At 53.6% G+C, this 24602-nt stretch overlaps 12 protein-coding genes across 12 annotated transcripts; 7 read left to right on the top strand and 5 right to left on the bottom strand.

Annotated features, from left to right (window-relative positions):
* Nucleotides 1-758: 758 nt before the first annotated feature.
* Nucleotides 759-2393, top strand: QC762_0061070 (uncharacterized protein; the record flags this gene model as incomplete). The annotated part of the gene is made up of 1 exon (XM_062883602.1): nucleotides 759-2393. The coding sequence occupies one exon, from the start codon at nucleotides 759-761 to the stop codon at nucleotides 2391-2393; it is 1635 nt and encodes a 544-aa protein (XP_062742980.1).
* Nucleotides 2394-3289: 896 nt separating this feature from the next.
* On the top strand, nucleotides 3290-5159 carry DBP3 (RNA-dependent ATPase; the record flags this gene model as incomplete). Its single annotated transcript, XM_062889484.1, has 3 exons — nucleotides 3290-4771; nucleotides 4826-4938; nucleotides 5009-5159. The coding sequence occupies 3 exons, from the start codon at nucleotides 3290-3292 to the stop codon at nucleotides 5157-5159; spliced, it is 1746 nt and encodes a 581-aa protein (XP_062742981.1).
* Nucleotides 5160-5226: 67 nt separating this feature from the next.
* On the bottom strand, nucleotides 5227-7017 carry RFT1 (Oligosaccharide translocation protein rft1; the record flags this gene model as incomplete). Its single annotated transcript, XM_062889485.1, has 2 exons — nucleotides 5227-5293; nucleotides 5366-7017. The coding sequence occupies 2 exons, from the start codon at nucleotides 7015-7017 to the stop codon at nucleotides 5227-5229; spliced, it is 1719 nt and encodes a 572-aa protein (XP_062742982.1).
* Nucleotides 7018-8500: 1483 nt separating this feature from the next.
* QC762_400330 (uncharacterized protein) lies at nucleotides 8501-9902 on the bottom strand. The gene is made up of 2 exons (XM_062889486.1): nucleotides 9283-9902; nucleotides 8501-9214 (listed from the first exon to the last, which is right to left on the bottom strand). Exons 1-2 carry the CDS (start codon nucleotides 9437-9439, stop codon nucleotides 8622-8624), a joined length of 750 nt encoding a protein of 249 aa, XP_062742983.1. The 5' UTR covers nucleotides 9440-9902; the 3' UTR covers nucleotides 8501-8621.
* A 2144-nt stretch (nucleotides 9903-12046) lies between these two features.
* On the top strand, nucleotides 12047-13020 carry QC762_400350 (uncharacterized protein; the record flags this gene model as incomplete). Its single annotated transcript, XM_062889487.1, has 2 exons — nucleotides 12047-12457; nucleotides 12523-13020. The coding sequence occupies 2 exons, from the start codon at nucleotides 12047-12049 to the stop codon at nucleotides 13018-13020; spliced, it is 909 nt and encodes a 302-aa protein (XP_062742984.1).
* A 402-nt stretch (nucleotides 13021-13422) lies between these two features.
* Nucleotides 13423-14010, top strand: QC762_400355 (uncharacterized protein; the record flags this gene model as incomplete). Its single annotated transcript, XM_062889488.1, has 2 exons — nucleotides 13423-13542; nucleotides 13630-14010. The coding sequence occupies 2 exons, from the start codon at nucleotides 13423-13425 to the stop codon at nucleotides 14008-14010; spliced, it is 501 nt and encodes a 166-aa protein (XP_062742985.1).
* A 138-nt stretch (nucleotides 14011-14148) lies between these two features.
* QC762_0061130 (uncharacterized protein) lies at nucleotides 14149-14896 on the top strand (the record flags this gene model as incomplete). The annotated part of the gene is made up of 2 exons (XM_062883603.1): nucleotides 14149-14330; nucleotides 14404-14896. 2 exons carry the CDS (start codon nucleotides 14149-14151, stop codon nucleotides 14519-14521), a joined length of 300 nt encoding a protein of 99 aa, XP_062742986.1. The 3' UTR covers nucleotides 14522-14896.
* QC762_400360 (uncharacterized protein) lies at nucleotides 14540-15691 on the bottom strand (the record flags this gene model as incomplete). The annotated part of the gene is made up of 1 exon (XM_062889489.1): nucleotides 14540-15691. One exon carries the CDS (start codon nucleotides 15689-15691, stop codon nucleotides 14540-14542), a length of 1152 nt encoding a protein of 383 aa, XP_062742987.1.
* Nucleotides 15692-15925: 234 nt separating this feature from the next.
* QC762_400370 (uncharacterized protein) lies at nucleotides 15926-17223 on the top strand. Its single transcript, XM_062889490.1, has 2 exons — nucleotides 15926-16410; nucleotides 16465-17223. The coding sequence occupies exons 1-2, from the start codon at nucleotides 16106-16108 to the stop codon at nucleotides 17087-17089; spliced, it is 930 nt and encodes a 309-aa protein (XP_062742988.1). The 5' UTR covers nucleotides 15926-16105; the 3' UTR covers nucleotides 17090-17223.
* On the bottom strand, nucleotides 17151-19147 carry QC762_400380 (uncharacterized protein). Its single transcript, XM_062889491.1, has 3 exons — nucleotides 18548-19147; nucleotides 17562-18487; nucleotides 17151-17504 (listed from the first exon to the last, which is right to left on the bottom strand). The coding sequence occupies exons 1-3, from the start codon at nucleotides 18708-18710 to the stop codon at nucleotides 17226-17228; spliced, it is 1368 nt and encodes a 455-aa protein (XP_062742989.1). The 5' UTR covers nucleotides 18711-19147; the 3' UTR covers nucleotides 17151-17225.
* QC762_400390 (uncharacterized protein) lies at nucleotides 18611-23715 on the top strand. Its single transcript, XM_062889492.1, has 9 exons — nucleotides 18611-19228; nucleotides 19364-20147; nucleotides 20201-20383; nucleotides 20446-20955; nucleotides 21013-21366; nucleotides 21419-21635; nucleotides 21694-21819; nucleotides 21877-23480; nucleotides 23550-23715. The coding sequence occupies exons 2-7, from the start codon at nucleotides 19650-19652 to the stop codon at nucleotides 21795-21797; spliced, it is 1866 nt and encodes a 621-aa protein (XP_062742990.1). The 5' UTR covers nucleotides 18611-19228; nucleotides 19364-19649; the 3' UTR covers nucleotides 21798-21819; nucleotides 21877-23480; nucleotides 23550-23715.
* QC762_400400 (uncharacterized protein) lies at nucleotides 21924-23246 on the bottom strand (the record flags this gene model as incomplete). The annotated part of the gene is made up of 1 exon (XM_062889493.1): nucleotides 21924-23246. The coding sequence occupies one exon, from the start codon at nucleotides 23244-23246 to the stop codon at nucleotides 21924-21926; it is 1323 nt and encodes a 440-aa protein (XP_062742991.1).
* Nucleotides 23716-24602: the final 887 nt, after the last annotated feature.

Genomic DNA, 24602 nt, shown 5'->3' on the forward strand with positions numbered 1-24602 from the left:
CGCGATTAAAATGTTGGCAATTTTGATGGGCAAGCCTGGAAAGCAAAATCTGACCGTACCTTACCACCACCATACCTCACCACTGGCGAAAATCGACAATGACTACCCTCACGACTCTCTCGAACGAGCTACTGGGAACGATATGTGATGCACTCCGGGAAATGCCTGAGGGGTGCCATCCAGCAATGGATAAGGGCCTTGGGACCCTGCACACCCTCACCTTCACCAGCCACAGGCTTCGCGGTGTTGCCGAATATCATCTCTACCGACTCGGGGTGGAAGAGTACAAGGCACTGCCTCTGGCCTGGGCGGCTCATACCGGCTGTACTGTCACATTTCTCAAGGCCCTTGGCTACGGCGGTGCGGATCCGAACACTGAGTTCAAGTTTTTCTACTCAGGCCCTTTCTGGATGTCGTTCAAGTGATATCTTCGAACGTGATCTCCAACGTGGTATCGCCACAAGAGAACATGGAACGAGGGTGTTTCCTCAACCCCTCAAAACAAACTATCTCGCTATGCACGAGATATCCCGTCTCGTTATGCAGGAAATATCACTCCTTGGTGCCTTCAGCTTGATGTTCTCGTGCCAACCCAACGCATCGTCTTTGGTGACGAAAGTTCGCACATCTCGTGGGCCGACGCCGATCATTTGCCCCCTGGAAACCACTAACACAACGACCGAGACATGGAGGACGACCGGCAGGGCCTTGGGCAATCTGTCGAACTCAGCGAAGGCGATGGCGAGTGGGAAGCCCAGATGGTCGAGTCGGGCGAGAGGGTTACTCGTGCATACACCGCGTTGCACATAGCGGCCGGGCGGGGGCATCTCGAAATCGTGACACTCTTGTTGGACCATGGCGCTGATCTCCAACGCCAGTCTACAGGGTTCTGCGGTTGCTCGCCTCCGCGTTCGGAATGGGAGGAGATTGAATGCGAATGGGCCTACGACTACCAGAAGGGTGGAGAAGAGACATGGTCACCACTCCACGTTGCCTTGTGCTCTAATAATGACGAAGTAGCTCAGCTCCTCATCTCGCGCGGGGCTAACGTCAGAAACACGGGCAGCTTGAAGTGGTCTGTATATCACCAATTGGCTTTTTACGGCAAGCTCGACTTCCTCCGCAATGTCCTAGACCGGCACCCCGTGCAGGTTGCCGAGATTCGCGACGTAGACGAGACAACTCCATTGATCTATGCCTGCTTGGGGCACCATGTCGACTCTCTCGTTCCGTTTTTCCTCAGTTATGGTGAGAGAATCAACGGGAAAACCTACATTAGCCTTTGTTTCCAAAATGTGGTCTTTGCGAATCCACTGGGCCAGGCATTTGCTTTGGGCTACTTACAAGACGCTCTCCAGCTTCTCAAATACGGTTCCGATCCGACAGACGACATTCAGGTGGAAACGTCTGAGGCTCCAGTTGACAGGGTATCATGGACTCCTCCGTTAGTTATGTGCTGTTTGCCGGGACTCAGTAATGACAAATCACAAGAAGATGCCCGCCTCAAGCTACTACGTAGACTGGTCAATCCCGAAGGCCCTTTCGATTGGCATATTCCGGGGCCCTATGATGGCCCTGGATACTACCCCTCTGTCGCCACTTTTCTTTCTTTGGCTGCTTGGTGTTCTATCAAGGGGCTTGTCAAGACGTTATTAGAAGCCGGCGTCGACGTCAATTCGTGTGACAACCTGGATAGGAATGCGTTGATGACGTTGCTGGGCGACGTGTTTTCATGGGAGGCAGACCAGCTGGTGCTTCGCGGTCATTTCCATTTCCCTCAAGAAATGGAAGACAACGAGTACTACGACTCTGTTCTTGAGATGGTTCGTCTGCTGCTAGATACCGGAATTCATCCTAACTATCAGGACGCGTTTGGAAGAACTGTGCTGCACCCCCTGTTTATGGCGCAGCCCAGCTGGCGACCAGACCGGTTGAAGCCTGACGAGGCAGGGGAAATCGTTGGATTGCTTCTTGCAAAAGGCGCAGACCCCCTGATTCGAGAGAAGCAGGGCTGCTCCGCCCTAAGGAGAGCCGTCAGGAGCAAATGCAAATGGGCTCTGGAGGTCATGTGCCGGACATGCCGGTTTGAACTGAGGGACGCTTTCCCCACTCACGACGAGGTGTTTGATGTGTTGGTCGACTGCGACTACGACCGACGACCTGGATTCGAATTGCCGCGAAATCGTGATGTGGAGGGGGGTGCGTACGACGAGCTCGCAGAGTATTGCGGTTACAGACGCGCAAAGGATTATGATCGTGTACGTACACATCACTACAGTGATTATCCACTTGAGTCTGTTGATTCGAGTGGGCGATTTTTCTGCAGCAAGAGCCAGACCGAAGAGCTGGTCCAGTTTCTGTGCAATCTCGACCGCACAGCCAGTTGCGATTGAGGCCAGGAGATCGGCCATGACGAGGGCCGCGCTCTTCGCTACGCGGGTTCTGTTATCAGGGAGCGTTTGGAAGAGGCGCTGGAAGCAGGTTCCGCGTCGAGCCGACTCCGTCAAAGACAGAACTAGGCAAGAAAGCCAGCACGGCAGGAAAGACAGCAGAGGATACATCATTAGATACAACACAGGAGGCAAGTCAAGTGTTGTGAGGCTCCATGGTCCTCTTCTTTGCAGGCCTTCTCTTTGCTCGCCGATATGCATTTGTGACCAGCATGTATACATAGCTACCTACCTTCAACCACGCACACTTTAGGCCACTACCTTATTTTTCTTCCTTTTCTTTCTTTCTAGATACATCACTAATATCACTTGCCCTGGTTTATACCTTTGGTGCCTCCACGCCAATGGGGTCGTTATATTTCGGTGCAATTGACTGGCGAGGAGTTTGGTTGGGCAGTGGTCGCCGTAAGTTCATCGCTTTGGCGGTTGCCAAGAAGTCAGCGTGCTCGTGCTCGTGCCAGGAGGGTTGCTAGACATGGAAAGGCCTTGTGTTGTGAGGATATCTCTGTGAGAGCGAGGTAGATAGCCTCATAGAATGACCGACAACTACGGCTACTCATCGGTACTCTCGGAGTCTTCCCATTCGTTGGTGGGGTTTGACGATGGAAGTGGAGCAAAAGGATATTGTGGGGCAGGGGCAGGGGCAGGGGCAGGGGCAGGGGCAGGGCGGCAGGGGTTACTATTACTATCGGCGCTTATCGATAAGACGGTCCAAAAAAATGGCCCAAGAGTCTGTCGCAGAGCGGCCACTGAGATTTTCTTTGCGACTTTGCGCACACCACACCCCGGTCAGTCCATTCATCAATTGACTGCTTTTTCCGCTCTCGCAACCCGCCAACATGTCTGCCGGAAAGAAGCACGCCCGTCCCGACGGGGAGGAGCAGGCCGTTCGCTCCTCCAAGAAGGCAAAGACCGACGAGGTTGCCAATGCCACGACCGACGCCGATGGCTCCGACTTGAAGGCCGAGAAGAAGAAGCAGAAGAAGGACAAGAAGGGTAAGGAGAAGAGGGAAAGGGGGGAGAAGAAGGAAAGGAAGGAGAACAAAGAGAACAAGGAGGACGCCGACAAGCAACAAGACACCGAGATCCCCGACGCCGACGCCGACGCCGAGTCGGGGCCCAAGGCTGAGAAGACGGACAAGAAGAAGGATAAGAAGAAGTCTAACAAGTCCAAGTCATCCGAGGAGCCTATCGCCAGCGCTTCCGATGACGAGATAAAGGCTTACCTGACCAAGGAGGAGATCAAAATCGAGGACCCCTCCAACAGCCCTCTGCAGCCCATCCTCAAGTTCACCCAGCTTCCCACCTCCAAGCTCATCGCCAAGAAGCCCTTCGCCGCCTACAATGCCCCCACTCCCATTCAGGCCGCTTCCTGGCCCTTCACCCTTGCCGGCCGCGATGCGATCGGTATTGCCGAGACGGGTTCTGGAAAGACCATGGCCTTCGCTCTGCCCTGTGTCGAGAAGCTTAGCATCCACTCCAAGAAGGCGTCCAAGGACTACCGCAGCACCCGCCCACGCGCCGTCATTGTGGCACCCACCCGTGAGCTGGCCATGCAGACGCACGAGGCTGTCTCTGGGCTGGCTTCTCAGGTCGGTCTCACGGCCGTCTGCATCTACGGTGGCGCGAGCAAGGATGACCAGCGCGCGCTTCTGCGCAAGAACAGCGGTGCCGATATCATCACGGCGACCCCCGGCAGATTGAAGGACTTCCTTTCCGACAACACTGTCAACCTCGGCGACGTCATGTTTGCCGTGCTCGACGAGGCCGATCGCATGCTGGACAAGGGTTTCGAGGACGACATCAAGCTGATCTTGGGCGGCTGCCCGCCAAAGGAGGAGCGCCAGACCCTGATGTTCACTGCGACATGGCCGACAAGTGTGCGTGTTCTCGCCGAGAGCTTCATGGTCAACCCCGTCAAGGTCACCATTGGCAACCGCACTCGCGCCGGCGAAGATGGGAACAGCAGTGGTACCGTCGAGTTGCAAGCCAACAGCAGAATCGAGCAAAAGGTCGAGGTCGTCGATCCCCGGGGCAAGGAGCAGCGGCTCTTGGAGCTTCTCCGTGAAGCACAGAAGGGCTCTGCCAAGAACGACAGGATATTGGTGTTTTGCCTGTACAAGAAGGAGGCGGTGCGCGTGGAGCAGTTCCTCGAAAGGCGAGGCATCCGCGTCGCTAGTATCCACGGTGACCTCCGACAGGACCAGCGTACCAAGAGCCTGGAGGCCTTCAAGGCCGGTACCACATCGGTGCTGGTTGCTACAGATGTTGCCGCCCGTGGGTTGGATATCCCCGAGGTTAAGCTTGTCATCAACGTCACCGTAAGCCCACTGTCGCCCCATAACAAAATCACCCAGGTGACTGACCTGTCTTAGTTCCCCTTGACCATCGAGGACTATGTCCACCGCATTGGCCGAACAGGCCGTGCCGGAAAGACAGGCAAGGCCATCACGCTGTTCACCGAGCACGACAAGGCGCACTCTGGCTCGTAAGTTTCCGCTCTCCCGCATCTGATCTCTTGGTGGCGTCACCCTGACACTGACCGTCTCCGCCCACAGCCTCGTCAACATCCTCAAGGCCGCCAAGCAAGACGTGCCAGAAGATCTCTTGAAGTTTGGCACCACCGTCAAGAAGAAGGCCCACGACTCGTATGGTGCTTTTTACAAAGACGTGGACATGACCAAGAAGGCGACCAAGATTACTTTCTAATTGCTTATACTATCGTACATAGAAGGGAGAAAACAGCGTGCTATTTTGCTTTTGGTCAATTACGTCTCTACACCTGCCTCCGTCCTTTGATCGCTTGGAATGCAGACAGTAAAAACTGTCGTTCGGAAAATGACCTGTTTTATTTTTTTGGTCACTGTCAGCCGTCATCATTTCTCTCATTTTTACGAGGCAACGGGTCAACTCACAGCACCCCCAAAAACACCACCCCCACCCCGGCAATCTTCCCCAACCCGATCAACACCTCCTTCACTCCTCCCTTGCTGGTGAAGTGCAACCCCCTAACCAAACTCCCCGCCACCACGGCCGCCCCGACCCCAACCCCGCTCGGCAACACCTCCCTCACATCCGCTTCCACCCCCCTCTGTTTGAACCAGTTGTTGATGAACCCCCAACACCAAACGATCCTACAGGCCATGTTCACCCCATTCGCCCAGACCAGCCCCTCTGCGCCCATGTCGAGGACCTTGAGGGTGATGAACCCGGCCGAGGCAAACACGAGACTAAACACCCCCATCCAGGCTGACTGCTTGTGGACCTGCTTCTCCGTGGCGACGGACGAGACGAAAGCCTCGGTTATACCGTTGATGGCGAGTAAGGGGATGTAATAGGTGTATAGAGAGAGGGTGGCGCCCGCACCGGACGTGAGCCACTGCTTTCCTGCCACGAGGGACAACAACAAAGGAGCAGCGACGGGGGCGAGGGAGGTGATGATCAGGGAGAGGAGGAGGTAGGATTTGAGGAGGGAGAGGAGGGACTGGGAGGCTGTTTTTTCCGGGGTGGGCGTGGTCTCTGTGGTCTGCTTTTCGGAACCTTTATCTGAAAGAGGGGTGGAAGGCGAGGAGAGCAACCGGGAAAAGTAACTGCGCGAGGACTCCTCGATGGGTTGGAAGACGAGACGGGCGAGGAGACTGCCGTAGTTGTTTGCTAATGCATAAACACCCTGCGAAGTGGGGGAGGAGAGGATAGAGACGAGAAAGGTGTCGCCTTGGGTGAGGAGGTGTTTTAAAACCGACTGAGAGAGCAAGGAAGACGTAAGTTTGAGGGTGGGAGGGTGGAGGTACTGCCCCGAGGAAGAAATTGGTCGGGGAAGCAAGGAGAAATTCTCTCTTGATGCAAGACCGGAGCCGCTGTGGAGATAGACGAGGAGAAGACCGGTTCCGTAGCCTAGCTGGCCGAGGGCGAAGGGCAGCACTCCAAGAAACAACCCCCGACGGGCACCATAGACGGCTGAGCCAAGGGTGATGGTGCAACGGAGGAAAGTAGCGATGGACTCGGCGGCGGCGCGAGCTGAGAATTGTAGCCGGGTTTGCATCACCATGAAGGCTGGTTCGGAGAGGAGTTCCACGATGGCGGCGAGGGCGTAGATGTAGAGTGCCACGACGAGATTCGGAGCTGAGGCGAGGGTGGAGGTGCTCAGTGAGTTGAGGTAAAGCCAGCCAAATAAGAAGGACAAGGGAAAGCCTAGGCCAATGGCTAGGTAACCCAGGTTGACGACGGCTTGGGCGCCATTGTTTTGCTTCTTGCTGCCCTGGTCGTCTGAGAAGGAGGAAGAGTCCTGGCGCTGAATGGCCACACGCAGACTTTCCCTCGCAAAAAAGATGACAGAGAGATAGTAAACTTCAAGTTGGGTCGAAACGCCGAGCAGTTGAGCGGTTAGAAAACGCAGCAGGACCTGGTTGGCGATGAAGGTGATGGCACGGGATATGATTTGAAGGAGGATGAGCACGGACGCGCCCCGGAGAAGGCGAGTGCTCGTCGTCGTGCTTGTCGTCGTGCTTGTTGCCGAAACAATCGGTTCCGGTTTTGAAGCGGCGGCAACATCTTCCGGAGCGCCCATTCTTGACTTTTTTGGCGGGTTTCGTTGTCGATGTTTAGTTTGAGTTTGATGAAGCTCGTCGATGCGATCGCAACCGCGGTGGGTCGCCACGTGGCATCCCTGTCACCCCTAAAGCCCCACTAAAACCACCTTCAGGGGCACAACAGGTACCCAGGTAGGTTTAGAAGTCTTGCTAGATACATACCTTGCCTTACTATTAGCCTTCCAGGTCACAGGCACCTGAGATCCCGTCGGCTTGCACCCGCAGCGTTAGGCAGCGGGCCCCTGTCCTGTCCATAAAGTCCCTTCCATCGTCCAAGTTCTTTGGGTCCTAGGTACTCTTATACATATTTTCTTCTCAAGTTCTCAGGTTCACGCAGAAAGAATCTATCTACCAAGCCATGGCCGACAATATCTATCCGCCTTGGGGTCACCTCCCCGCCGGACAATATCTCCTCGTAAGTGTGTACCCTGCTCTTCGCCCACCTATCCTTGGTAACCTAGCCTTACATTCTTTTCCCAACCGAAGCGCAACTGGGACCAATCCTCTCCCTTCCCCCCCCTCCGACCAGACCAGATCGCTCATAACCCGATTCCTCTCCCTCCCCACCATCCCTCGCGAATGGGATACCGTCATTGACCGCTTCGACGGCTCAGTCCTCGACCTGCACCATCCCACGCAGCAAGAAGTCGACACCATCCTCGCCCGTTGGCGCCCACAGGCCATCCGCGTCGTGGCACACACTCTCTGGTCCAACAAAGACTCAAGGGCTGACATTACAGACGACGCTGCCTGGGTCCGGACATACTACCCCACGGATCCAGCCGAGGCAGAAACGGCGACTAAAAGATGGAGGGAGCTCATCGACAAGAGTGACATGTTCAACATGCATGACGAAATTGCTTCACCTCAATGCACGCTCAACGATAGGGAACTGTTTGACTCTCCGGATGCCATGCCGTGGCAGGAGATGGTACACAAGGCTTGATGCTGCTACCTGAGCTGGCGACTAGCGTGGATGCTTCGTTTTATTATGATCGCAAGAATATTGCGGATGTGACAAAAGGGCGTGAATGGGAAGAGGAACGAAAAAATTTGAGGGAGTGGATGAGGAAGTATCGCCCTGTTCCAACGGAGGGCGGTAGTCTGGAAGAGTGGGAAAAGAAAGTAATGAATGCGTTTGACGTGAAGAGGCTTCAGCGGAAGGTGATCAACAGGGGGTTTGTCGTGGCGGATAAGCACATGTTTGAGACGGGGCAGCCGCTTTTTTTGATGCTGGATTTTCACGGGGATATTGTCCGGTGGGTGAGGCCAGATGAGCCAGAGTGTATGAGCTTCATTACTATCTCGGGGTCGGATGACTAGGGGTGCTTGGAGGAAGGGGATTATTTGGACGAGGAGATGCATCCGGAAATGTGTGGGGTTGGGGAGAATTATCAGCTCAGAGGAAAGAACGGGGCTGTTTTGTATGGGCTGGGGGGTTTATTATCCGAGGACTAGGGTTACTTCAATATGTGAGATAGAGGCTGCGTGCACTTCTTACCCTACCCAAATACATCAACGGGCAAAACAATGATGGAACCGAGCCGCAACTTCACATTTTGTCCTTCACACTCTGTCCTCCCTAAAGTATCGCGGCGAAACCAAGGGCCAGACCCAAGAAACCTCCAACAATGCCATTCTTTCCGGCACCCGCTTGAACTGGCGTGCTGCTAGTGCTTGTAGGAAGGACCAGGCTGATAGTGCCATTGCCAGTCGCCGAGACAGTGAGGCTCGCGGTAGGGGTCGGCTCAGGCTCAACGGAGATGGTCTCAGTTGCACTAGTAACAGTTGTAACCGTCTGAGAAGGAGTTGGCACGATCACGGTCCTAGTATATTCACTGTACAAGAATGTGGCTGCGGCAGCGTTCGTTGCAGTCAAAGAGATGCCGGTAGACGTTGTGACGAGAGTAGAATAAAGGATCGTTGTGGTTGCATCGACGTAATAGGAGTAATAATAGTAGTAGTAATAGTATGTGAAGGTGTACCACGTATAGTCAATGACGGTAATCGTAGAGGCCGGGACCGTGGTGATGAGCGTGGTGATGGTAGGGGCTGGGTCGTTGATGGTGGCGGTAGCCAGGGGGGTTTGGCCGTCGGGACAGTTACGGGGAGGCATCACGTACGTCACGCCGTCGGAGCAGCAGATGGCTCCCGGTGGAACGCACTGAAAGGGACCTGGACATCGAAGCCAACGAAGTCAGCAGTCAGTCGTGTCGAAGAAAAGTTCTAGGGGTGTCACTCACCGGGGCAGGCAGGAATCCACCCTGGAGTCCGGCAACGCTGACGTTCTTCGAGACGAGCATCTCGCTTGCCAATCGAGCCATCACTAGATGCCACGGCGGAGCCAAAGAAAGAGTATAGTGCCAGTGGCAAGCAAAAGACTGCCTTTGAGTTGACCATGATGGGCTACTGAAGCGAGGGTGTCGAACGAGTGACTTTTTGAGCTAGAAAACCCAAACACAACGGGGCAAGAGGATGATCTATCGAAGACAATCCAACAGAGGAGCACTTAGCTCAGTTATTAGATTTATACTCATATTTGCATTCAAGGCCCTGCTCTGCATACCAACACCTCACGGTCAAAATCAGGAACAACCCCCCCGATCCGGAGCCGCGGAGCGATGTCTGATTCGATTTGCTGGTATTAGCATGCAGCCCTCTCTCTAACATTATGAGTGTGGCTGGTCCATGCATTCTATCGGGATTGGACACCTGTATCTGCAAGATTCAGGGAGTCCCAGGCAGTCGGGGCTGAAGTTGTCCCGCTTACGACACGATCCTTTGTCCAAGACACGCAAGAGCCAGAGCCTTGCGGTTGAGCAACCACACCAATGTGGCCTTGTTTAAATTAAGCATGTGGCGGCGGTGCCCAGCCCGTTTCTGTGTGTAACCACTCGAATAGAAATAGAAGAGATAGTGATTTGTTCAGCATGAGGTACAAGTGTAGACTCGACGACTGTAGCAGGTAGCTGTAATATCCGTGTCGATGTTGAGGGTTCCGATTTCTGATTGTCCCCACATGATCCGCAACTCTCCAATCAGAAGCCTCCTTTCGAGGTCTACTTTGTCACTTAGTTCGAAGCTTGAGGTATAAGCTGCTTGCTCTCAACCTCAACCCTTCTTGATATCTACTCCTCAGATGTAAGTGCCGGTGGGGCTTCGGGCACGTCCAACCCTGGAAGCTAGCAACGGATTCGTTCGAGCTGATCAAGGTCCGAAGCCTCAATTGGCTGATAAGACTGACCAGGCAAAACTCCATTCTGGATCTGGTGTAAGCAACACAGTGCGATACAGTGCGACGTAGCGCAACACATCCTAATACACTATTAGCCCAACCACCGCACCTCTTTTCAAGGCCTTACAGCAGAGCGCGCGTTTCCCAGGTACAAGCGCAGGGACCCTAGCTCCACTAACGCTGCAGCCATAAAAAGTTGCGCCGTTAAAGCAACACGATTTTGCAAGACTGTGTAAAAGAATAAGAAATTTGATCTAATGGAAACACCTAGAACGCAAGAAATAAAGCAGAGGACCGGCCTATATATGTTTTCCCCTCTTGGGTTCTTGCGTCCTGTTCTCTGGCTGCTGGCCACCTGAGTTCCGGGTCCCAGGCTCCCCATCAGCATTGCTTGGAGCTGCGCCGCCCACTGCGACGTGCACGCTGAATGTACTGTGTGGTGTATAGTGGATTCGAGAAGTACACCTGTCCCGCCAAAAATGGTGGGTCTGGGCTTCCATTTTCGGTACCCCCAACATCGACACGGGTATTAAGAGTGTAATAGCATCAATATCGGGTCGTGTCGTATATGTAGGTCAGTGTTTGGGGCACATGGTGCCAACAAGATGTGAAAGCTTTGAGCTGGGCTTTGATGTCAATTGCTGGTTGGTAGCGGTGGGATCGTCTTTTTCCCTGACAATGATATGTTCGAGGCATACTAGTAAGAATTCCAGACGATAGCTGAATACCTACCTAGGTAGGTAAGTACCAGTTTAGTTCATCCATCCCTGGTAGTTTTAACAACCACGGTTCCAAACTCGATAATCTCGTCGAGTACGTGGTTGTGGCAAAGACAGCCTGATTCAAAGGTTTGGGAGCAGAATGAAACTTCGAATTGGGCGACAAGAAGCCTGGAGGTGCCAACGAGTGTGGGTATATTGTGGAAATAGGCCGAAATTTCTGTCCTCTTTGAGGTGGTAGGTATATTTCGCCATGCTGAAGGTGATAGGCGCGTCTATGACATGACCAGACTTGAAAGCTTCTGTTCGACGGGCCGGAGATGGCGCGCGGTAGGCTCAGCCACGGGTCACGTCCAGTACAATATCGAAAAGTAGGTTGATAGCATGGCTGGAGGAGCAGCTCAAGCACCCACCTCGACTGCACCCCTCCGCAATTCTTGCGCGAGGAGTCGCTCCGCAGCAAATGCCGAAAGCTGGTCGCGATGTTGCAACGCTCGACTCGGTTCCCGACATGGAGATCTTGGCTTGCTTCGGCTCCGTCGCCAGGGAACCGACTTCACTCTCAATCCGCACGGGGAAGGAGCCGCTTTGAGTGTTCTACGGAAATCCAACGCCGATTCGCTCTCTTGGTGAAATTTTCATTGCGGAATTCCAGCAATCGGGAGCTCCCGCTTGGTGTTCTATGGCAGTTCGCCAATCGCCGCCATGATGCGCGCCTATCATAGATCTGAGTACCGAGTCCATCAGCACCCGATGCTACTCTACTGGTTACTCCTAGGCTAGGTAGCAGACCCCTCCTCAAGCAAGTGACCCGTGTGTCGAGATGAAGAGATCCGAATCTTGGTCATAACCTGGTGCCGACCTACCTATGCCATAGGAAAACCGTGCATGATAACAAGATGACTGGAGAGTAGGTAGTGAACACCTTTTTCCAACGGCGCTGATACGATGAATGGCGTGACAACTATAAGAGAGGCAAAGTTTCCTCACTCCTTGTAGTTGCCTATCATTCAGCTCCCCCATCAGCACGATCCTGGTCCTATTTTTCCAGCTATGAAGTTGAATCTTGGGAGCCTCGCCCTCTGGGTGCTCTCAGCGGCACCGGTCGCTGAGGCCCATTACCGCTTCAGCAAACTGCTCGTGAACGGCAAGCTCTCCGGCGACTGGGAGTACATGCGAGAGAACAGCAACGGCATCATGCCTACGAAACAGTTTCTCGCACCCAGTGACGACTTCCGGTGCAATTCCGGCAGCTTTGCCAATGCTGGAAAGACCAAAGTGGCCAAGGTCATGCCTGGAGATACCATCGGCTTCCAGTTGTGGTACTACGCGACGATGCAGCACCCAGGGCCGTTGACGATCCACATGTCAAAAGCCCCCGGCGATGTACGCAACTATCGCGGTGATGGGGACTGGTTCAAAGTTCATCAGATGATCATCTGCAAGGCCCCGAACCAATACCTGGTAGGTCGTTCTCGCCGGGCACGTCTCTGATATACATGATACTAACAACAGTGGTCCGCTGTTAGAACGATAAGGATTGGTGCACGTGGGACCTTGCCACCGTCCAGTTCACCCTCCCCCGCGACACCCCCCCCGGTCAATATCTCGTCCGCGTCGAGCACATCGCCCTGCACGGTGCCCAAAGCGGTGACACAGAGTTCTACTTCACTTGCGCACAGATTGAAGTCGGCGGCAATGGCAACGGTAAACCGGGACCCATGGTGAAGATCCCCGGACTCTACGACTCGAATGATCCGGCATTGCGTTTCTTCATTTATGGCGCGCGGTCGTATCCTTATACCAACGTTGGCAAGCATGCGGTTTGGACAGGTGGCAGCGGTGGTGGGAGCTCGCCGGCGCCTAACCCGGCCCCGTCGAATCCGCCAGTCACCAACCCATCTCCGGGTGGTGGCACGGCGCCTCTTTGGGGTCAATGTGGAGGGAATGGCTGGACGGGCCCGACACGGTGTGCGGAGGGAACTTGCAAGTTTAGCAACGATTGGTATTCGCAGTGTGTGCCCTGAAGGATTCAGTCATCCGCAGTGTGACAAGGGGAGGAAACTGGCTGAGATAACCAGGAGAAATGAGGCACAGCTCTCCGGGGAAAGGTTTCCTCCAATCCTTCCAGGTTGTTATTGGTCAATCGGGAGGTACCTTGGTCAATAACACGTGCTTACCTACCTTATATGTACAGTTTCGTGTCTCTTCCAAAACCAACAATGCCCGCCAAACTCAGGTCCCGCTCGTGATGTAACATAAGTGAGCTACTATCCCGATTAACATCTGCATTGTGTGGTTGGTTGGTTACAGATGGTTTGGGATAAGGAGGCAATTTGTGTCTGTCTAGCAGCTAGGTACCTGTACAACGTGCAGGTAGGTATCCGTTTAGTCGTCTTCCTCAGCGATATCTCCTCCATCCCGCCATCATGGTCCATTACGACATCACCCCTTCCAAGCAGGCCAGCCTCCCGCGCTACCTTTACCACCAAGCCACCTTCAGACCAGCCCCAGTTCACAGCGTCAACCTCGCCGGCCAAACTGCCATCGTAACAGGAGCGAACTCGGGCGTCGGCTTCGAAGTCAGCCGGCAGTTTCTCGACCTTGGTCTGACCAGGCTGATCCTTGCCGTTCGAGACGAAGCCAAAGGCGCCGCTGCTGTACAAAAGCTTGCTCTCAAGCCTGATGGAACCAAACGTGAATCTGGCGCCACTGTCGAAGTCTGGGAGCTTGACCTTTTCGATTATGGCTCTGTTCTGTCGTTTGCAAAGCGAGCAAAAGAGACGCTGGAGAGACTCGACATCATTATGCTGAACGCCGCGATGGGGGTCCCGTCCAAGCGTGCTTTCCACCCAGAAACGAGACACGATGAGACACTTCAGGTGAACTACCTTTCCACTGCGCTACTGGCTACCCTGTTGCTCCCAGTGGTCAAACAGACAAGAGCGCATCAACCCGTTCCGACCCGCATCAGCTTGGGCAAAGTTCCCACTTGGCAAAAAGATCACCATTCTTGAGGCGGTTGACAAGCCGGAGGAGAACGTGGACTTGGCAGATGGGATGTTTACCTTGAAGTTTCTCGGTCAGTTCTTTTTGCGGGAGCTGGCAAACGAGTGCCCGTCAAGATTGCGGTCATCAATGGGGCGTCGCCTGGCATGGTGAGTGACTCCGAGTTTGACCGCGAGTTTAAGAAGACGACCACGGGGGCAATAATGCAGAGGATCAAGATGTGGGTGGGAAATAGCTCGGCTGTGGCGGCGAGAATGGTCACGTATACGGCAGCGGGGTGTGGGGAGGACACGCATGGGGAGTTTTTGTCCTTTCAGAAGGTGGTACCGTAAGTCTTTTCCAACGTTTCATAAATATTTTTTCGGAAAAAAAAGAGGATATGGCTGACTGGTTGGCGATAGCATGGCTCCCATTACTTACACTGGCGAAGGGGAGGCCATATCTGCTGGGTTGTGGAAGGAGACAATGGAAGAGTTCAAGTTTGCGAACGTGGACAACACCGTTAACAATTTGGGCTGAGATCTTGCCGTACCAAAGTCATTCTACGTCTCCTTCTTCGTTTCCTATCCTCGGGCGTCCGCATAACACTTCTACCTCGTCATTTATCCAACTTGTAACCCAATCCCACAGAACTTTCGGCCACTCAACAAACACGATGGACAGTCCTACCACGCCCCCTTTGACACTTCCGCCCCAACCCTGCCCTTGGACTTCCACAAGCCCAGTCAGCCCGTAATATCTCAAGATAACTCGCTTGTAACTTTTCCAGCGCCAGCTGCTGTCTAGCTTGTCTGTCTGGAAAGGGCGAGGTGCCCAGAGACCTCTAACGTGGCTAGTAGAAAGGGCGTGAGAACAGGAAAAGATAACATGAATGTAGCCAGAGTCGAAGGGCGATGGGAGATTAGGCTTGTGCTTGGGTGCTTGTTTCCGAAGACGAGTGCGCGAAGTGATAGTGGTGGTGCGGGTGTAAATAGAACTGTGTGATGTTCTTGAGCCGAAGACTGTTGTGTTTGGTAGATGGCTGCAGTGGTACAAATCGCGGTGTTCTTCTGGATATACCCTCATGCTCCCGTGTGTCTGTAGTATTTCTGTTTCTTGTGAATATACCACACGACTCAAAGCAGTGTGTGACACGACTTCATTGGTGAACTCAGCGGACCCGTACAGAGGCAGTCTGGGTGTGAATGGAGCAACGTTGATGTAGCTTTGGTCTAAGCTGTGATCCTGCTCGAACTCTCGACGAATGTCGAATCCCGCGCGGTGTTCCTCCTCGGTGGTGAATGAAGACGGGGATTTCGAGACAGAGGTCCAGGAAGTAGCCAAGGCTGCCTCTGATTCAAGACTCCATGATCCAAACCCATGATCCGACAAAACGCTGTTCCTTCGATTCGGTATCTGATGCCGGACTTGTTGTGTGGATGAAATATATGGTCGTTTAGATGGAGACCCCCAGGTTTCAGTTTCGGTTGCTTTAGGCGATGAAACGTTGTTTGTTGTGGTATCTGGTCGAGGACAGCCATAGTTTTCCAGCCAAAACTTGCATTGTTCGCAAACATTGGTTTTGGTTCTGCAATCGCTGCAGCGTTTCCAAGATCCTCTGGGCACCCGTCCATTCCATTCGGCGTCTGACCATTCCTCGCGGTCGGACACTATTTCGAATACATGCATATCTTCACAAAGGGCGTCCATGGTGAGGTATAGAAATCGGGTAACTGATGATAGAAATCGGTAAATACTGCAGCAGGTAAGGTAGTCATGTCGAGGCCTCCTACCTAGCCCCTATTTGGACGATAGCGAGGGTGCACTCTTGGCTCAGAGGCGGAATTGTCCGGGATCACCTGACAATGTCGCGTCGCTTCAAGTACTTACCTTGCATAACACATCCGGAATTACGATATCTGGCAGCTGTCGAGATAGTTATGCTGTGCATTACCTCTTGCAATTTCATTTACATACATGCTAGGGACACCATGTTGATGTTCAAGCATCCCGAGACGTGACTGATCGGTGCGGGGTTCGCGTCTATTGACGCAATGGAAATACCAAGGAGATATCGAGCCCTCACAAAGTGTTGAAATTCCACAAATTCGCATCACTGTGTCAATGTCCCGAAGACACCTAGGTGCACTCACCATGTCCACCGACCCAGTTCTTTCTGAAGCTGATGCCGCTCGCCTGGCCTCTCGGCGCCAGCTTCCACCTCCTGTGCCAGCCTACCTCCCGACCGGCCCGAACTCGCCTCTGGCTGTCGGCAAAGAGCTGTACTCCAAGATCCAATCTGCTCCTCGGGTCCTGGAACAGAGCTTTACCATCCCCATCCGCTCAGGCAAAGCTTGGACTGCCTCCGCCGGCTCCGTCATCCGCATCAGCACTCCCGAAGGACCTCAAGTAGGTGATCTGAACATCTGGTGCGCTTGACCCCTCGAGATATCATCGTCTGCCCATCGACTAACCCCCAGTAGGAATCAACACAACCCCTCCGAACGCTTCTGGGCCTCTCGCACCCGCCAGCTCCACTCCACCCACCTCACCACGCACGACCGTCTCTGGTCCTGCCTCCCTTACATGCGCCCCCTCCTCACCATCCTCTCCGACTCTCTAGCCTGGTACGGCACCGACTCCAACGGCGGACGCGTCCACGATCTCCTCGGTACAAGGTGCGACCCCTACATCAACCACCTCTTGTCTGGGGGCCAAAGCTATGATCATCACTGCCATAGCAACCTTGTCCGAGCCGTCAGTGAGTTTGGCTTAGAAGAGAGGGACGTGCATGATGTGATCAATTTGTTTCAGGTTACGGGGCTGGATGAGAAGGGAAGGTATTGTATGAGTGCTTGCCCGGCGGAAAAAGGGGACTACATTGAGTTTCTGGCCGAGGTGGATGTGCTGATGGGGTTGAGTACTTGCCCCGGGGGGGATTTGAGCCTCTGGGGCTTTGGGGCGGATAGCGAGAAGGAGATGGAGAAGTGTTGCCGGCCGTTGAAGGTGGAGGTTTTCCGGTTGGAGGATGGGGGTTTGTTGGAGCGGGAAGGGTGGAGGAAAGCGGAGGTGAGTGGGTACAAGGGGGGTCACGAACTCGGTGCTTGATGTTTACACTTCTAATCCTCCACCAGGCAGTGGGGTCTACCTCAACTTTGGACACGACGTCGATGGGTTCACGCTTGGGGCACATGTAAATGGTAACAACTAACTCCTACAATGCTTCCCAGTATCAAAATACAGACTAGTATTTGGTCAGCTCTGGCGTCCCAGCCGCCCGTGGATGCGAGAACTTGGTCTCAACAAACACCTTCTGCATGCCGTCCTCCTTGTTGTCAAACTTGTAGTAGACTTTGTCCAAGTCCTCGAGGCGGACACGATGCGAAATCATCTGCACCGGGTCGAGCTCGCCCGTCTTGATCTTCTCTAGCAACTCCTCCCAGTACTTGTGCACGGGGGCCTGGCCGTTGCCAATCAGGCGGATGCCACGCTGCATCAAGGATCCAATGTTGAAGTGGTTTGTCTGTGGTGAGGGTTAGCATGCTGGCAACAATTATAATCGTAGAGGAGTAAAGCATACGTATCCAACATAGACACCAGTAACACCGGCACGGCCGTAGTTCCTCACACCCTCAATCATCTCATTGATGATTTCACTCGTGTCCGTCTCGGCTCCCAAGCTCATTTCCAGCCAGTGCATCCAGCCCTTGGCGTACTCTCCAGCGGCGCACTCGATAGCAACGTCTGGGCCACGCCCACCTGTCAACTCCTTCAACTTGCTCACCACGGTGTCCTTGCTGGTCACCCCAAAGCTGAGCTGCTTGAAATCCAGCACCTCAATCTTGTCCCGGTGCTGCTTGGGCCATCTCGACTTGATGATCGACAGCCTGGGCTCGGTATCGACAAAGATTACCTTGCTGGCACCCTCGCCGACCGCAAAAACACCGGCCATCTGCCCAATAGGCCCGGCACCGAAGATAGCCACCACATCACCGGGGTACACGGCAGTATCCTTGACAGCATTGTAGGCCGTCGGCAAAACATCAGACAGCCACAACGCCTTCTCATCTGGAACATCATCCGGAATCTCCAGCAAGTTTACGTCGCCCAGCGGGACCCTCACATACTCGGCTTGACCACCAGCAAAACCACCCGTCAGATGCGAATACCCAAAGATGCCAGCTGTCCTCCCTCCGTACATGGCCTTGGTGGTGGTGTTCGAGTTGGTCGTTTCGCACTGCGACGAAAGCTTCTGCTTGCAGAAGAAGCAGTCACCGCAGGCAATCTGGAAGGAGACCACGTATCGCTTGCCAACCTGAACCTTGTCACGGACGGCGGAGCCGACCTGGTCGACGACACCGCAGAATTCGTGGCCGAGGATATCGCCCTTGTGCATTTGGAGGACGGCGCCGTGGAGCAGATGAAGATCTGAACCGCAAACGGTGGTGCCGGTCACCTTGAGGATGACGTCGCGGGGCTCGATGATCTTCGGTTTGGGAACGTCAACTGTTGTTGATGTGGTCGTTAGCGATTATTCTTGGGGAGAATTGGCGGACGCAACCATACCAATCTCGACCTTTTGCTTGGTCTGCCATACTAGAGCCTTCATCGTCTCGTTAGGGTCGCCGGTGCCCTTCTGGTTGAAGTTGGAGACATCCTGCTGGATGATGTTGTTGTCATCGTGGCCGATGGCCTTCTCGACGGCGTAGGCTGCTTCTGCTGTTGCCATTTTGTCCGAGTATTGTGGCTGTCGTGTTCGATTCGCGTGTCCTGTGGTGGAACGGAGGTCAAGAGCCCCAAATGCTGAAGGCCACTGGCACCTTTAATCACCGGTGTTGCTAGATCCATGGCGTCAGACGGCTGCAAGATAGGACTCGGATTCGGCTAGTGCCGTAGAAGGTATGACGATGTTTCCCCGTCATTGTCGATGGTGGTTGAAAGAAACAGGCGAAAAGGAACGGCCGACGTCATTGATCGAGATCCAAATCCTACTTTGGCCTCAATTGTGGGCCAGCCTTGGCACGAACACAAGCCTTATCTTATCGCCCGTGTTGGGAAGGCAGGTTCTCACCTCAGGGCGAGTTGCCAGGTAGCTGGCTGACTGTCCCGACACAATGCGACATCACCGTCACCAAGCGACAGATAGAACTCTCGCAGCAGTTGATGAACATCATGATACAGCTGAATTCCACCGGCGGTGGCACACCGTAAGCCCCTTATCAGAACAACGCCACTCATAACACCTAGGTACCATTCAGTCAGTTTATCCTCACCTAGCTCCATTGCTCGGTTATGAGTTGCTGCCTGAAATTTATGGGCGTTTTCTTTTTGTTTCCAGGTCCCTATCAGATGATTGGTCTGACTAAGACAGATGCATGTCAGCAGCACCCAGGAATTCCTCAAATTCCTTGGCAATGAACTCAGCAGCAATGGGTTCTCCAAATCCCGAGTCACCGGCAGTCCCACGGCCTTCATCAGATAACACGGGGTGGACAGCAAGCAGTTCGGGTTCCAGCCACAACGGCAACAATTCTCATGGCAACATGAGTTCTCGACAAGAAGTCTTCATCAGTTATCGTGGTTGGCCAGAACACCGTCATCCACTGTTCAGCCAACAGGACGCAACCGATAACCTGGACGGGACTCACTGGTCCAAAGGTCTTGAATCATGGTCGCCCTCTCTTGGCGGCCTTGTCGGGGGTTGAATACAAGCCCCTTGGGGCCATATCCCAACTGGGACTTACTTGCCGAGGCTGGGTGGTATGACACCACAGGAAAGAAAGGTCATCTCAAGGAATATGCCCCATCACCTCAGGAGGAAGTCTCAAGCTGCCTTCAGCGAAGTCTAGAATCAGAGGCTTTGGTGTCACGGTTTACTGAGGATGATTCCTGGCCATCGGATTGTGGGAAGGTAGAGGGCACACCTACAGCCACCTCTCCTTGGACAGTCACTCCCCCTGAACATTCCGAAGAGAAGGCCAAGGAGCTGGAGCATGCCCAATCTTTTGACTTGAAAGACTTTGCATATTTCTACAACCATGACGGCCGCGATCACGCAAGCACACACCTTGAAGGCCATGCGTTGCCCAAAACACCTATTTCGCAACCAGCAGTTACCAAGACTGCCCCCGTACTTGGACCAAGCAAAGTGTGGGCTCTTCCGCCAGTGAGTGCAACGATAACGACCAGCCTCTTGAAAGATACACTAACCTGTTCTAGCGAATCCGTCGCAGAAAGAAAACAAAGCCGGCTGGCGAGAGTCCGCCGAGCAGCAAGGTCAACCCCATCGATAAACCCAAACCGAAGAAACGGGGTGCTTTTACCGACAAAGCCAAGAAACGCAGCACGGCCCTGACTCGTCAACTAAAGTCATGTATCAGGTGTCGTATGAACAGAGGGCGTGTATGTCTTCTTATCTAGGTACCACGGACTAGAACGAATTCTGACCGCCTCTTCCCCATCAGTGCCTTCCAAACCCCTCCTTCCCTTCCGGACCCTGCCTCACGTGTCAACTCATGACTGGCCCAACACTGAGCAAGATGCCATGCTACCGCTACATTATTACGGAAGCTTCCCTCTATCGCGAACAAAAAGCCCCCTGGCAGATCTTCAGCCGTCGCTGGCAAAGCATGGACATTGTCGACATTTCGTCGTCCGACTGGGCACCCTCTTCTCGTATCAGAACCATCGTGGTCAGCCACCTCAACGTTCCAACACAATTTGCATTTCAGGTCAGAGAGTTCATTCCCACCGCTGGCGACATCTTGGAAGACGAGGTTACCGACCCTGTGGAAGGGACAGTGACAAAAGTCCCGTTGCCGAGGTTTGCAGTAGCGGATATGAAGGCCACAGCGGAGAACATGAGGGGCTTTGTAGATGGAAATGTCCACAACTTCATCACAGCCATGGTGGGGCGAGATGAGCTGTTGTGGGAGACGTATTTGATGGCTTTCAGGCAGGTTGGGTTGGCGAGGGTGAGTTTGATATTGAAACAACGTTCCAGTTCATCTTGACATGCTGATGGATGATAGACAAAACAAGAACAAACCCTCCTGTCAAACACATTCCGTCTCTGGGTTGTGTGCCGCATGACAAGCTCACCAGTGTACATCTGCGGAGACGACAAACTTGGAGGCACTCCGCACCCGCTTTGCGACAACCGCGTCATGATGCCCTTGCTGATGACGGCACAGTTTGAGTGCATCAACTACACTACCTTTCTAAGACCATGGAGCAGGGCGGTGTTGAAACAGCTGAACGACTTGGTGTTGGCGAAAAAGAGAGAATACTGGTTAACCATTTATTTGACAATGTTTGTGTTACTACACAGCTGCGCCATGATCACCAAGCGGGACGAGGAAACCGCGAGGCAGTTTAGGATACCTGTCAGTGCCAGCTACCCTGTACAATCCCGAATAGGGCTGACTGAACAAATAGGGTAAATACGCCAACCCAGCCAGTATCAGAGAACATCACTGTGGTGCCCAGACGATGCTTGCCCACTTTCACTACATCAACCGAGGGGTCGTTCCCTTTTCGCTCCCACTGCATACAAAAGATGGAAGAAGTGATCTGGCCAAGGCAGCAAATTTGACCGAGGAGCAGGTCAGCTTTGTGAGAATGACAGCCGAGATGGTCAAAGACATCGCAAGACGTATGGGGTCTCTTCATTTTCCCACCGTTGATGTCACAACACTGACAGACAAGCACAGAAAGCACCATGAGAACTGTCCGAGAACAGGAAGACGTCGGTCATGATTTGTACTGGGTTTCTATGCTCTATGACCAGGAGTGGAGGCCAAAACAAAACGAGTGAGGAGAAGAAAAAAGACCTAGATGTACGACAAAGCCCCTTCCAAATACACGAAAGCAAAAACTAAACCACCACCCAAAGGACCAAGAAGAACAGACCTGCTGAAGAAGTACTATCGAAGAAGATTCCTCAGTCACAGGAACCACCCGTATTCAACACCCTCCCCGTCACGGGGTGCCTCAACGGAGCATAGTCCCAATACCTCCCCCTCTTATCACTCCCCTCATCCTCAAAATCATCATCAAACACCCTCGCCCAAGCCAGCCTCAACGGCCAAGGCAGGTTCCAGCACATTCCCTCATCATTATTCAGCCAGATCCTCACCAGATGCCTCGGTTTACTACCCTGTACATTCTCAAACGCCTCTCTTCTGTGAAGCAAGCCGAGGTTGTTCACAAACCTGATGTCACCCCTCTCCATCCGGGGTTTGATCTCATGTTTCTTGGCAATAAAATGAACCGCGTCGAGGGCCTCGGCTTGCGCCTCTGTCAGCCCTGGGATAGCCTTGCTCCGCGGGGTGAAGGGTGCGTGGCCGACGAGAAGACGGCGGGAAAAGGAGGTGATGAGGCGGTGGTCGTGAAAATACATCAGTGCCCGGCGGTAAAAAGGGGGGTCGCGGCCGTAGGTGTCGAACGGCCAGTCGGGGGAGGCGAGGGTGTGGATGAGGTCCGGGCGGGTGGCCGCGAGCTCGTTGTAGACTGTCCAGGCTGAGGCAAAGGTGGATCTGCCGCCTGAAGAGGCGAGCTCTTGGGTGAAGAGACAGAGTGTGTCGGTTACGGTGTCGGTGTGGAAGGGTTTGTCGGAGGAGTAGATGCTGTCGTGGAGAGTGGACTCAGCGGATTGATCCCCGCGCTGCATGACGTGGATGAGCATCGAGCCGCGCTGGTCCTGGCGGCCGCGCCGGGAGGCGACGTAAGACGAGAGGCCGAGGTAGATGGCGGTCAGGTCGGCGAGGGGGTAGTCGTCGGGGTCAAGACCGCGGACGATGTAAAAGCCTTTGCCGAGATAGATGTCGTTGCAGATGCCGGACAAGATCGGGCCAAGGTCGGGAAGGGGGAAGAGGTACTTGGTCACTTTCTGAGAGTCGAGGTTGTGGGATTTGAAGAAGGCGAGGGCGGCCAGAATCTCGGTCTTGTCAGACGGGGTGAGGTAGTAGACGTATTCGTCTTCAGAAGGGAATGAGTTTGAGGTCCAGACCAGGGGCCCTGAGAGCTTTGTTGGCCAGCCGTCAGGCACCGAGGTGGGAAGACCGCCTGCTTTGACACGAGCTGTCGACCGAGCACGGTATTTGGCTTCATCGACTTCATACTCAATGTCCGCGCATTTGCCTCCGTTCAGGCGAGCATCTACGTCGGCTTGTTCGAGCCGGACACGATCGATGTGGAAGCGGGCACGCAGACCCTGAGAGTAATAGGGTGCCGGAGCAGTAGTGGCATCACTGAGCATGGTCATGTTGCGTACCTTATCCGACTAAAGAGTTGACATGGAAAATGGAAGCTGGGCGTGTTGGTGTATTGCTTTCGTGACAAGATGGCTGGCATGGAGAAAGAGACAGAACTTCGGTCGAGCATTTCTTCAGCTCTTATAGACTATTTCAGGATGGCCGAAATCTCAACAGCCTCACATAGGCCTCAGATACCTGCTCCATCAGTGACGCAAGCCACTCGGAGGTAATCATTATCACCAGTGAGCTATTGTGGATACAAGCCAAGGCCTAAGGTGTGCTTTTGTCGGCGATTGGGCTGACCTTCAAAGTGTCGGCCGCCTGCCCGTCGAGTGAGGTGCCGTGGGCCGATGGTCTGGACGAGTCCACTGGATGACATGGGGGTCATGAGGAGTTAGATCATCACATTGGCCCTTCAGTGTGTTGAGTATCGCATTATTATTATAGAACAACAAGACCGTATCTTACCCCGTCGTGTGCTGGATTAGCCAGACCTGGAGAACTTGAAGGGTTTTGACTAAAACTTGTGACAAAATTTGTCTGTCAAGAACTATTGCTCAAGCATCCACCAACTGCGTCTTTGGGATGGGAACTGTCAGCCCACTTGAATGATCAAGAACTGAAGAAGTGAGAGGTGGGAGTAACATCTCACACCACGCCGGGCTTCCGACAACGCGCAGGTGCGTACATTCTCACGTGTACAGATTTGATATAAGTCCTGTGACACAATACTAGTTTCATCTCAGTCTCCCACTGTCTATTACTCCTGGTTTTATGTAACTGGCATGACCGAGACGACAGCACACTAGGTAAGTGAGTAAGCAGCCTTTACGAGGAACTCAGGCTGTACAAGCACCTACAAGAGCTGACAACACATTATCTGCATGACCAAGAAAGTCTGACTTGGAATCACGGCAAACATCCCGTCCACGGACTAGGCCACTTTCTACACCGACTGACTTTAAATCAATCTGTACCTTAGGTATCTGGACCATAAGCATCGATGTATACTTCATTGAGACCATGACTCAAGCAAGTGTTACAAACAATCAGAACAATACTCGGAGATAAAAGCCAAGGTAAGTAAGACCTAAGTTGAAGGATCAAGCCTACAGCCTTACGTGTGTAACTGAAAACTAAAGCATGCTTAAAGTTCCTCTCTAGGTAGGCAGCCATATTATGCTTGCACCGGAAAACTCTGATGTCAGCCAACGCCGCCGAACGGCAGTTGAGGGCCATTCACAAGGACCAAGGAATGGTCGAAAATGGTTGCTAATTTTCAAGGGGGAGCCAGGCTTGCAATCCCCGAAGATGTGCCAAAATGAATATTAGCTCAGCAGCACACATTTCCCACTTGGCCATGC

Source organism: Podospora pseudocomata, chromosome 4 (assembly GCF_035222375.1).
Source record: "Podospora pseudocomata strain CBS 415.72m chromosome 4, whole genome shotgun sequence".
In the NCBI taxonomy this organism is placed as follows: domain Eukaryota; kingdom Fungi; phylum Ascomycota; class Sordariomycetes; order Sordariales; family Podosporaceae; genus Podospora; species Podospora pseudocomata.

Excerpts from the sequence above, each read along its gene's own strand:
- QC762_400330 (XM_062889486.1), bottom strand. The coding sequence starts at position 9,439 with ATGGTCAACTCAAAGGCAGTCTTTTGCTTGCCACTGGCACTATACTCT. Across the intron at positions 9,215-9,282 it reads GTGGATTCCTGCCTGCCCCG|GTCCCTTTCAGTGCGTTCCA; the intron begins GTGAGTGACACC and ends TTCGATGTCCAG.
- QC762_400370 (XM_062889490.1), top strand. The coding sequence starts at position 16,106 with ATGTCCCGAAGACACCTAGGTGCACTCACCATGTCCACCGACCCAGTT. Across the intron at positions 16,411-16,464 it reads GTAGGTGATCTGAACATCTG|GAATCAACACAACCCCTCCG; the intron begins GTGCGCTTGACC and ends AACCCCCAGTAG.
- QC762_400380 (XM_062889491.1), bottom strand. The coding sequence starts at position 18,710 with ATGGCAACAGCAGAAGCAGCCTACGCCGTCGAGAAGGCCATCGGCCAC. Across the intron at positions 18,488-18,547 it reads CAAGCAAAAGGTCGAGATTG|TTGACGTTCCCAAACCGAAG; the intron begins GTATGGTTGCGT and ends CATCAACAACAG. Across the intron at positions 17,505-17,561 it reads CTGGTGTCTATGTTGGATAC|ACAAACCACTTCAACATTGG; the intron begins GTATGCTTTACT and ends CCCTCACCACAG.
- QC762_400390 (XM_062889492.1), top strand. The coding sequence starts at position 19,650 with ATGGTCGCCCTCTCTTGGCGGCCTTGTCGGGGGTTGAATACAAGCCCC. Across the intron at positions 20,384-20,445 it reads GTCGTATGAACAGAGGGCGT|TGCCTTCCAAACCCCTCCTT; the intron begins GTATGTCTTCTT and ends CTTCCCCATCAG. Across the intron at positions 21,367-21,418 it reads CGAGGCAGTTTAGGATACCT|GGTAAATACGCCAACCCAGC; the intron begins GTCAGTGCCAGC and ends CTGAACAAATAG.